The following is an 11638-nucleotide window of genomic DNA, read 5'->3' on the forward strand; positions in this document are numbered from 1 at the left end:
GCCCATTGACGAGGACCGTCCGCCCGACTCCGCCGTATCCTTCGCTCTCCTCCTCCATCCCCTCCCTCTCCCTGCCCGGGCGGAGCTTTTGACGCCATCGCGGCGCGCCCGGCGCGGCCATGGCGGCGGAGGGAGCAGCGGTGCGGGTGGCGGTGCGGGTGCGGCCGTTGCTGCCCCGGGAGGCGCTGCGGGGGCACCGGCCCTGCCTGCGGGGCGATGCCGCCACCGGCGAGGTGACGCTGGGCCGCCGCCGGTTCCGCTTCGCCGCCGTGCTGCCCGAGGCGGCGGGGCAGGCGGCCGTGTACCGGGCCTGCGTCCAGCCGCTGCTCCGCGCCTTCTTCCGCGGCTTCAACGCCACCGTCTTCGCCTACGGGCAGACTGGCTCCGGCAAGACCTACACCATCGGGGAGGCCAGCGTCGGTGAGTCCTGCCGGGACCGGCAGCGCCGCGCTCGCCAGCATCCCAGCTTCGCCAGCATCCCTGGCTCACCAGCATCCCTGCTCCATTAGCATCCCTGCTTCGCCAGCATCCCTGTCTCACCAGCATCCCTGCTCCTCCAGCAGTCCCGGCCTTCCCAGTATCGTTGTCCCTCCCCTATCCCCACCATCCCCAGCTCTCCCCACCAGCCCCACATTGCAACCTTCTTCCATCCCCAGCCAAGCCACCAAGACCAGCATCATCCCAGCCATCTCTCCCAACCCACCAGCCTCACCCGTGCTGCCATCCACACCTATTTCAGCACCTTTGCTCTCTCTCTCCCGAAACCCTACAGCATCATCATTTCCAGAACTTCCAGCACCACTGTCCCAACCAAACCTTCCACCCTGTCAGCCCTGCCAGCCTTTCCCCACTCCACCACGCCCGCTCCCAATCCTCTTCCCCTGCCAGCAGGCTTTTCTTCCCTCCACCCATGCTGCTGTAGCCACTCTCCATGGACAATACCTTTGAGATCATTGCATGTACAGTTTCTCCCCTTCCACTGCAGGACAAGGGAGAGGACCTGCTCCTCCACCTGCTCTGGAGGTGGTGGTGATCTTCCTAGGTCCTGAAATAAACTCTAAGGAGAGGGAGGTTTGCAGGAGTTAATGCTGTTTGTTTCTTTAGGTGAAGGAAAAGGGAAAAAGGAAAACTTTTCCTCCTGTTTAATGGCATTGTGATCTCTTACAGAGGATGTATTGTAAATGTTTCAGTCAGCTTTAGTTAATTGCATAGGCTGTAAACACTGAATTGTTTCCATACTTTCAGTCTGCCTCTGTTTTCAGTTTCCCAGTTCAGGCTATCATTGCACCAAATTTGGGAATCGCCTTTTTACACAGCTGTTGGAGACAAAAAGAAAACCATTCAGACAGGAGAGTGCTGATACAAGCAGGCTGGAAGCACAAAAGAAATTTCTCAGAGTTGGGAAAAGTTGTGAAGTCACACTGGCCTTAAAGGACAGCACACTGTAGCTGCAGATGTGGTGTTTGCTACCTGCTAAAATGCTAAGGTGACTTTTCCTTCCTGAGGAAGGACTGGAAATGAGCAGCACTGCTGGAATCCATTGCCGCCATGGAATAGGATTTGCCCAAAGGTCCCGTGGGATGTTTCATCTGGGCTATGACAGCTGAGCTGTGGGATGGTTGTGAGGCTGCTCCTTTCCATTTGACATGTGCTATGGGCAGGCTTCTGCCCACACCTCTGTCCCTGTCCAGCATGGGCTCCCCAGACATTCCTGCTCCCTGTCACCATGTGCCTCTCTTTGCCAGCTTCCATCAATGAAGATGAGCAGGGCATCATCCCACGAGCTATGGCCGAGACCTTCAGGCTTATCGATGAGAATGACCTGATTGACTATACAGTGAGAGTGTCCTACCTGGAAGTGTACAAGGAGGAGTTTCGGGACTTGCTGCAGGTGGATACAGCCAGCAAAGACATCCAGATCCGGGAGGATGACAAGGGGAACATTGGTATGTGTAGCTGTCCAGGGGTTCCTTTTCTCCCCATGTCAGATGCCAGGGCTGGGTTATCTATCTGTGAAGACAGGGCCAGGTCTTCTCCCTCCATCCCTTTGTGTGTCTCCTGCAGCAGACTGGCGTGCTTGGTCCTGAAAGCAGATCTGTGCATGGCACAGTATGAGCAGGGCAACAGCACCAGGCGCTGCAGAGGAGCTGCATCATTGGACAGCCTGTCCCTCCCAACGACAGCTCCCTTTGCTTTGCAGTGCTCTGCGGTGTGAAGGAGTCAGAAGTGGAAGGGCTGGACGAGGTGCTGAGCCTGTTGGAGATGGGGAACACAGCCAAGCACACAGGAGCTACCCACATCAACAGGCAGTCAAGCCGCTCGCACACCATCTTCACAGTGACCATGGAACAGCGGCGTGGAGCTGGACGCCTCCCTCTGCACCACCGCCCACCCTCTGTCCCTGCTGCTGGCCAGGTCCTGGTTTCCAAGTTTCACTTTGTGGACCTGGCAGGCTCAGAGCGAATTGTGAAGACAGGAAACACAGGGGAGAGGCTGAAGGAGAGTATCCAGATCAACTGTGGCCTCCTGGCCCTGGGCAATGTCATCAGTGCCTTGGGAGATCCTCGGAGAAAGACCACCTACATCCCATACAGGGACTCCAAAATCACCAGGTACCATGGGGACCAGGACCCCCTATATCTCACAGGCTCCTTTTACAGGTCTACCCTCTCTGCAGGAAGCTTGAAGAGCAATGAGGTCAGGATAGACACGACAGACTAGCTCACTGGAGTGCTGAAGAAGACAAGGCTTGTTTGAGTTATGTTGCTGAAACTGAGTTGGGGTGCCACTGTGGGTTATCCTGCCCTTCCTGCTCCCTGTTGGGCAGGGAGTAAAAAAAGCTTCTGGTAGGCTTATTTGATGGTTCTTAGCTCGAGCAGGTAGCCTTTGCAATCTCCAGAAGAATCCCTTGCAGCGCATACCTAGCAGTGATCATAGAGTAAGTGAACTCCCAGCCTCAGGAATTATTAGGATGGAAACTTGCCATGGTGCAAACCGTAAATGATTCTATTCACCTCACTAGTGCCAAAGCAACTACTGAGCAAGCATATCATTTTCCTTGGGCTTAACTTCTGAAAAGGGTTGAAGACCTTCTGATTCCTGTGTTGTTTTGTATTTCAGCTATTTTAATCACCATGCTCTTTCCTAGGATCCTGAAAGATTCTCTGGGGGGTAATGCCCAGACTGTGATGATAGCCTGTGTCAGCCCATCCTCCTCTGATTTCGACGAGAGCCTCAACACGCTGAATTACGCCAGCCGGGCTCAGAACATCCAGAACAAGGCCGTGGTGAACTGCCGCAAGGAGACGGAGCACATCGAGGAGCTTCACCTGCAGATAAAGAATCTGCAGAAGGCACTGGAGCAGCGGCAGCGCTCCGAGACCCGCATCATCAACCGCTCAGCCAGTGCCAAGCGCTGTGTGCCCGACCCCACATCACGGCTGCTGGCCGAGTGTGCTCATTACCGCACCTGCACTGACGCTGCATACCGGCTGCTGATGGAGCTCCAGGAGGACAGTAACCTGACAGTGGAGCAGATCCTGCGGGTTAAGGAGTGGCTGTGTGCTGTGGAGAGCGAGAGGAGTGAGCTGACCTCAGCGGGGCTGGACAGCGGCATTGAAAGCACCTCCATGGAAGACCAGAGCACTGAGGCACAAGACTCAAAGCTGGCAAAAGCCCAGGTAACAGTTTGGGTGTTGCAGCTCTGAGGTTGGGTTCATCTGACTACCACTGAAGGCAGCAGCCTCAGCACAGGTCAGGGGAGGGAGAGGAGGAGAAACATCCTGTCCAAAAGGCCATAAGGAGGCAGAAAAACATGGTCCTCCCAGAAGGCAGGAAGAAGTTGGATTCAGCTGCAGCTGAGAGACGTATTTTGCAGTAAAGATCTGAGTTTGCAGAGCTACTGTGCCCTTGCAGAGTCCAGCATGGGAAGCGAAGGACAAAGGTGGATGCTGATTCTGCTTCTCTTGTATTTTGGGGAGCAGGTGAACACCGAGAAGAAATGTGAGTCCGTAAAAGATGAGCAGGTGGCCAAACTGCAGAGGCAAGTGGAGCGCCTGGAGGAGGAGAACCGTGATTTCCTGGCTGCCCTGGAGGATGCCATGGAGCAGTATAAGCTGCAGGTATTTCTGGGCTCTGCTCTCTTTGTAAGGATCTGCCCACTCCTCCCTTTCCTACCGAGCTTCCAGGTTCCTCTGCAGCAGCTCTGAGATCAGTGTGTATATAATTACATTTTTCTCCTTGTTTCCTAGAGTGACAAACTGCAGGAGCAGCAGGATAAGATCTCAGAGCTGCATGTGCGCTTGGAGATGGCAATGCCAAACCTGTCTGTGCCAGGACTGCTGAAAAACCTTCACCTGGTGACTGCCAGCCAGAGACCTCACACGGCCCCATTGGACGCAGCCCCATCCCATGGCCTTGGTGGTGTTCCTTCAGGGCTCCTTCCTGAGCAAAGTGAAAGAGCCCTTTGCAGGAAGGTGAGGACACAAGGCTGTGCTGTTGAAGAACTGCTGCCTCTTCACTTTTCTGCCCATCACTTTAGGAATTGCTGTTTCCTTGCTATTGAATGTGCCCCTTGTCAGAAACATAGTCCAGAGGTCTGCGCTCCATGTTCAAATCCAGAGAGTTTCACAACTCTGGCAAAAAGAGCCCAGCTTCAAAACTCAGGCTTTTACTTTGATGTTGTGGGCAAGTCTCATATTTGCTCAATGTCTGAGCAGCAGAAAGCAGGAGGGCAGGCAGCTGGGACTCGCAACACACCAGTGCTCCTGAAAATAGGCTCAACTCCATTTTGTTGCTTTTCTCTGTGTGTAGCAGCGATGCCCAGCTGGGAGCTGCTTTTTCTGACACTGGCTCTCATGCAGCATGTTTCCTCCCTTTCCAATTCTGTGCCCCAGCAGCTCAACAGCAACTTGTCCTTCCAGGAGCAGGAGCCGGCAGGCTGGCACACGAACCACACACAGGGCCTGACTGGTGATCCTGAGGTTGGAGATGTGGTGCTAAGGAGGGAGCTCAGCCAGGGTTCAGAGAAGCCATCAGAGCTGTCCTCAGGAGAGGAGGTGGAGGAGTGGGAATGGAAACGGTACCTGTCCCAGCGCCGGTGAGTTGAAGCTGTCACAACCCTGTGCAGTGCCCCGACCTGGCTGTCCCACCACTGCAGCTCAACTCTCATGTCTGAGAGAAAATGCTGCCTCTGGGGGCCGTGATTCTGCTGAGATACTTTACTGCTCCCTGTGGAGCTAATGACCATTTTACTTAGCTGACAACAGCTACTGTTTCCATCTCCTTCTGAAGCCTGTCGATCATGAGGGTCCTTACTGGGAACAGCTCTAGCAATGCCCAGGCCCAACTGATGCATTTGCTGCTCTTTTAGAAACGGGATCCAAAACTGGAGCAAGAAAGAGATTTGCATGTTGAATGAGAAGCCAAGTGGAGGCAATGCCCACTCAATTCAGGAGGAGCAGCTGGAGCTGTCAAAAGGCAAGTAGCAACCATAGGTTGTTGGACAGTCTCCTGCAGGCTGGTGGGTGCCTCACTGGGTGTTCTTGTCCTACCTGAATAATCCCAGAGGATAAAACTGGAGCAGGTGACAGTCCAGCTGTTTTTGTTAAGGAGAAACTTGAACTCCTGGAGCCTGGCACGAGTGTGTGTTTTGGTGGAAGCTGCAGGTGACACTGAGCGATGCTGTGCCAGACCCTAGCTACAGATGTGAGATTGCATTCCTTCTGTCATGCGGCTGCTAAGATGGTACCTTCCTTACCTGGGAATCTGTGTTCCAGAGGTCTGTGGGAAGCAGGAACCACTGCTTGGTTCCCGGGAGCACCTGTCAGGAAAGGACTCTGAGTGGAGGCTGGTGCAAGCACAGCAGAAGATCCGAGAGCTGGCCATCAACATCCGCATGAAGGAGGAGCTGATCACGGAGCTCATTAAGACAGGTGCAGAGCTACTGGCTGGAAATTGCACCCATTTCTCATGAAACATCCTCCTAGTTGTGATGTGTGGCCTATGCTTCCATCCTCATCTTCTCTCCCTGTATTGCTTGTGCTCAGTCCCTACTCCTGTAGATACCAAAGCCCTGTTTCTCCATTCCTACAGCTAACAGAAACCCTTCCCACTGGTTTCTCCCTTCCCTGGAGTGGCTGAGAGAAAGAGAGCTGTTGGTCTCAGTAGCCAAAAATCCTTGGAGAAAGAGAGGAAAGTTAGTATCCTGGCTGTGAGGGAGGGGGCTGTGTTGCAGGCAAGGATGCCCAGGCTCTGAACAGGCAGTACAGCCAGAAGATCAGCGAGTTGGAACAGGAAGCAGAGCAGGTTCGGGCAGAGCTGACCGAGAGCCAGAAGCAGCTCCAGGAGCTGGAGGGCAAAGAACCGTGGGACCCTGGGGAGAAGCGCAAGCTGCAGGAGTACTGCACACGGGTGGCGGCCGCGCAGAGCAAGGCACAGGTGAGTGGGAAGAGATCTGCCCACTCAGGAGCGAGCAGGAGCAGAGTTGGGGGCACTCCTGCAAAGGGCCCAGGGGAGATGTCAGGGGTATCTTTCGCTCTCTCGCAGGTCTTGTGCAAGAAGAAGCAGGCGACAGAGAGGCTGGTGTCACTCTCGGCCCAGAGCGAGAAGCGGGTGCAGGAGCTGGAGAGGAACATCCAGCTGATGCGGCGGCAGCAGAGCCAGCTGCAGCGGCGGCTGCGGGAGGAGAGTGAGCAGAAACGGCGGCTGGAGACAGAGGTGAACAAGGGACAGCACCGAGTCAAGGTAGGAATGGGCACGGGCAGCTGTGCTACTGTGGTATTTGGAAGGACAATGATGGGTGGGCTCTGCAAGCTGCTGGGCAGGCCAGGTAACTCTAATGGGGTCTGATTGTCTTGGAGAGCATGGAAATGGAGAGAGAGTATCCAAAGAGCTAGAGGAGAACATAACTTGTCGCTCAGCCCCTGGCTGTAGGGCAAGCATCTTCCATTCCCTCCATGTTCATAGCTGCTCTTTCACATCCAGGAACTGGAACTGAAACACGAACAGCACCAGAAAATCCTGCGCATCAAAACAGAGGAAATTGCAGCTTTCCAGAGGAAGCGGCGAAGCGGCAGCAATGGTTCCGTTATCAGCCTGGAGCAGCAGCAGGTACAGACAGAGCAGGCCTGTCTCCTCTTTCCTGTTCAGAGGGACTGCTTGGCAGACTGTAGGCTGATAGGGGAGATTTGAAAACCTCAGCCCATCCTGCCCTTGAGGAGGACAGTCCATAATATCACTTGCATCTGTTAGCAGGGAATTTAGATCTTGCCTTATCATCAGGAGCAGGATCTCTTCTAAATCACAGCATTGGTCAAGAAACTTTGAAATTTTATCTGTTAGGAGAAGGATGGTGGGAGATGTATCCCCCAAGGATTCCTTGGGGAGTTTAGCTGGGGATTTAGCCTGACTCTTCCTCCTGGAGGAGCTGGAAGGATAAAACCAGCGAAGTCTGGGCTGTCTGGGTTAGCAGAGATGGAATCGAGACTCTCATTCTGATCTCACACAGTCCTGGGCATTGCTGCTGCTGTCTGAACACACACACATGCCCTTTGCCTCTCCCTCCATCAGAAAATCGAGGAACAGAAGAAATGGCTGGACATGGAGATGGATAAAGTTCTCGAGCAGCGCCGAGCCCTGGATGAGCTGGAAGATGAGCTGAGGAAGCGGGAAGCTATCGTGGCCAAAAAGGAAGCCCTACTGCAGGAGAAGAATGGCCTAGAGAGCAAACGACTGCGCTCCACCCAGGTAGGACTAGAGCAACACCTCAACCCCTTGCTTGATTTCCAGCAGAGGTGGAGGGTATTCTGGTATGGCAGAGGGCTGCAGGCCATGATGAAGTGGTGTTGGGAAGTGAGTGGGAAATCTGCCTCTGCATAACAGTGTGGTTGTGCTTGCTGTGTCTCTGAGCTAGTTGGTTTGTCAGCTTTCGGCTTATGTCTGTCTGTGGAGTCACTTATCTACAGGGGGAGTAGAAAGGGGCTGAGGGCCTGACTTGCCTTTAGAGCAGACATCCTTGAGCATCTTGTGCTGCAGGCCCTGACAGATGATATAGTGCGAGTGTCCAGCCGCCTGGAGCACCTGGAGAAGGAACTGACTGAGAAGAATGGGCAGCTGCGTCACGGCAGCGCCCATGACCAGCAGCAGATCCGCCAGGAGATCAACAGCTTGCGCCAGGAGAAGGACCAGCTGCTCAAACAGAGGCTGGAGCTTGACAACAAGCTGCGTCAGGGCACCTTGCTGTCCCCAGAGGTACCTCTGCTTGGGCTGGGCTGATCTGCTTGCAAGAGCACAACGTAGTAGGAAAGAAGTAAAGATGGGAGCACAGGGTCCTTAGCAGATGCTCCCCTATGTCCCCAAACCCCAGCTTCTCACCAGCACTATTGAGTTGACAAGGAAGGTTAGGGTAGAGTGAGACAGAGCGAACCCTTTGCTCCCTATTAACTGCAGCTCTGCCCTCGCAGGAAGAACGGATCTTATTCCAGCTGGATGAGGCAATTGAGGCTCTGGATGCAGCCATTGAGTACAAGAACGAGTCCATCACGTGCAGGCAGCGAGTCCTGCGGGCCTCAGCCAGCCTGCTGTCCCAGTGTGAGATGAACCTCATGGCCAAGCTCAGCTACCTTTCCTCCTCTGAGACCCGAGCTCTGCTCTGCAAGTACTTTGACAAGGTGGGAGACAACTACCCTCTTTGCTGGTGGGAGCTGTTGTTCATTTACTGGCTGCTAGTGATTAAATTATTAGCTAGCCAGAGCACACAATTAATATAACATAGCTTGAAAGCAGTTGTTAACAGAAATTATTATCTGACCAAACTCTTTCTTTTCCTCAGTTTCAAGCTTTCTCTCTGCCTTCTGCTGTAGTTTTGCCCTGTAAAGTCAGGCCACAAAGCCACAGCACCATGACCCCCAGCTGGGAGAGGGGCTTATCTAGTCATAGGATGCATGGATCCCTGCAGTGGCTCTGCCACATCAGTGCAGCCACACCTTGCTCTTCCCTCCACGAAGCAGCTCTGACATCCCAGCACTACTAACCTTTGTAAGCTGCACCAAAAAACTAACTTGATTGGGGCTCAATGGGGCAGGAAGTCTTCCCAGGTGCTACAGAGTTGAGGTGTTTCTTGTTCCTGGGCCCTGGCCAGGTGGTGACACTGCGAGAGGATCAGCACAGGCAGCACATTGCCTTCTCGGAGCTGGAGATGCAGCTGGAGGAGCAGCAGCAGCTGGTGTACTGGCTGGAGGTGGCTGTGGAACGCCAGCGCCTAGAGATGGACCGGCAGCTCACCCTGCAGCAGAAGGAGCATGAGCAGAACATGCAGTTACTGCTACAGCAGAGCCGTGGTAACTTCCCAGCTCCCCAAACAGGCAGCAGTGCCACTGCTTTTGTCTTTCAGGGGACTTGCAGGCTGAAATGGCCTTGTTCTTCCTTGTAGAGCATATGGACGAGGGGCTGGCCAGCAGCAAGCTGCAGTATGAAGCAAGGATTCAGGTGCTGGAAAAAGAGCTGAGTCGTTACATGTGGGCAAACCAGGAGCTGAACCAGAGACTTAGTAACATGAACCTCTATCCTGGACAGACCAAAGGTGAGAGCAAACCCAGGCTGGGACTTTGCTGTTCTTACCAAATTAAAATGGAGTTTCAGTTCCCAACCCTGGTGACAAAAGCTTGGAGCAGTGAGGTTACAAGTCATTCAGTAAGGGCTCTACAAGCACCAATTTTGGTGAGAAAAGTAGAATCCTGATACTCACCTCATTGTACCCTCAATTTTTCCCAGCAGGGATGGAGAGAAGCATTCATGGGGCTGGGGACAGAGCTGCCCCTGTGCTTGGGACCTGTGAGGAATCCAGCCTTGGGGAGCAGCCCATGCCTCTTGCTGTTGCTGAAGAGAGCCATCGGGTTAGGGATGAGAGCAGGGACCTGGTGCACGCCCCTTTGCCTTCCACGTGGAGACGTTCATCCTTGCCCAATGACAGTTCCGGGGACCTTCGGCAGAGGGATGTGGAGCACTTGCTGAGGGCGGGGCAGCCCCATGAGCTGCAACCACCTCGGAGCCTCGCTCCTGTTTCCAAGCCCCGCCGGGAGCTGCGCAGAGCCAGCCTGAACATGAGCCCAGTGCCTTACCACCCAGCCATGATAGACGTGAGGAAAAACCCACTCTAGACACAGGTTTAACATCTACCTGGCACAAGGCAGGGAGGAGCAGGTATTGCTGACGTGAGCTTGAGTGCCTTCCTGCCCCACAAGCCAGCCTGGCTCCAACCCTGTTACATTTCAGAGGCCTGAGGAAGAAAAATGTGATTGTCAGCATAAGGGAAGTGTGTAAGGTGTGGGAGCACCAGCCTACTTTCTCCATGTTGCTGCCAGTCCAGACAGCACTGACAGGACACTTGGCCTCCTCAGCAGCCCAAACACTGTGAAGCAGGATACACCTTCCACCCTGGCCTCTAACACTAAAAATTTGTTTACAATTTGGAAGCCTCTGCTGCAGGGCTTGCTAAGCCCTGGTAGCCTTGGAGGGACACATTCTGTAGTCCTGCAGAATTTGTACACAGATTTTTTTTGTAGTCACTTTGGGGGTTTTATATTTGTACTATAACTTTTCTAATAAAGCAGAGTGAGGTTTATGCAGTAGTCACTCATCAAGAGGGTTGACTGGTCACTTAACTCCAGCCACCCAGGAAAAGAGCTTTAAATCTCACTGCATGGGAACTCAGCTGCTGTCACAGTGTTGCCTTAATGTTTAAATACCTGCTTTGTTTAAGTGCTTCCAGCCAGAGGTGATAGGCTTCCTACATTAAATTGCCACGGGAGCAGCATCTCCTGCTAACAGCAGACTTGTCTGAAACATCCAGGATCAAAGTAACTCTGGTTCTATTTTTCTGCTGCAGCCTATAAGCAGTGTTTCCACATTGTTGGGGGAACTTCCAGTCTGGGTGTAAGGGAGACTAAATACAATCCTGCAACTTAACACTGACAGCTCAGGAAGGGAGACATAAGTTTAATTCTGCCAGAGCAAGAAATGGAAACCCACATATTTGTTTTAAGAAGGCCAAGAGAGAAAAAAAAATCTTGGCTACCTGACCGCAAAAAGCAAGCCACTGCTTTGGCCTGAAGTCACAAGGGACGCAGCTACCACTGCCACCACTCAAGGAGTAACACACCAAGTAAAAAGCCAGCATCTAATGTGGGAACCACCTTCTGATTTTCCTTCTAGTCTGTTCTGTGGCAGTGACGGAGGGATTGTATTTAGGGCTCTGGGTGTAGCTAAACTGCACAAGATTAAGTTTAGAGACATTATTTTCTGCTGTTGAAAACAAAGACCTTCAATAGGGAAAACAGCAATCCATCCTACTTGGAAGTAGTAGATTTGGATCTCCATGCTTATGTGTGTCAGTTCGTGTCCTTGAAGCAGGTGCACCTCTCCCAGAAGCAAAATGATCACTAGTAAGAACAAACCTCCTCCCCTCTTTGCAGAGAGAAACTGACAGTTTTCCCACAATGCAGTTTTCCCAGGAAATAAACTCCATTCAATCCCATTTGGCCCCTTAAAGCAACCTAACAAACCTCTGCATTGCCATGCCTGTTTTAGGATGACCTCACATTACCTTCACAGCTCTCCACTTCCTGTGTGTTCAGTGGGT

General features: G+C 53.1%; 1 protein-coding gene across 6 annotated transcripts; it reads left to right on the plus strand.

Annotated features, from left to right (window-relative positions):
• The first annotated feature begins 119 nt into the window (after positions 1-119).
• Positions 120-10621, plus strand: KIF7 (kinesin family member 7). Of its 6 annotated transcripts, none has more exons than XM_071568604.1 (18): positions 120-420; positions 1746-1946; positions 2201-2612; positions 3149-3680; positions 3984-4121; positions 4251-4475; positions 4896-5098; positions 5372-5478; positions 5778-5933; positions 6236-6438; positions 6547-6744; positions 6985-7110; positions 7570-7746; positions 8035-8250; positions 8463-8669; positions 9140-9338; positions 9431-9580; positions 9772-10621. In XM_071568604.1, the coding sequence occupies exons 1-18, from the start codon at positions 120-122 to the stop codon at positions 10155-10157; spliced, it is 4137 nt and encodes a 1378-aa protein (XP_071424705.1). In that variant the 3' UTR covers positions 10158-10621. The 6 variants fall into 6 exon arrangements, with proteins under 6 accessions (XP_071424705.1, XP_071424706.1, XP_071424707.1 ...); XM_071568605.1 differs by having other exon boundaries at positions 9775-10621; XM_071568606.1 differs by having other exon boundaries at positions 4899-5098.
• Positions 10622-11638: the final 1017 nt, after the last annotated feature.

Source organism: Pithys albifrons, chromosome 13 (assembly GCF_047495875.1).
Source record: "Pithys albifrons albifrons isolate INPA30051 chromosome 13, PitAlb_v1, whole genome shotgun sequence".
Lineage (NCBI taxonomy): Eukaryota > Metazoa > Chordata > Aves > Passeriformes > Thamnophilidae > Pithys > Pithys albifrons.

Excerpts from the sequence above, each read along its gene's own strand:
- KIF7 (XM_071568604.1), top strand. The coding sequence starts at position 120 with ATGGCGGCGGAGGGAGCAGCGGTGCGGGTGGCGGTGCGGGTGCGGCCG. Across the intron at positions 5,099-5,371 it reads CGGTACCTGTCCCAGCGCCG|AAACGGGATCCAAAACTGGA; the intron begins GTGAGTTGAAGC and ends CTGCTCTTTTAG. Across the intron at positions 9,581-9,771 it reads CTATCCTGGACAGACCAAAG|CAGGGATGGAGAGAAGCATT; the intron begins GTGAGAGCAAAC and ends AATTTTTCCCAG.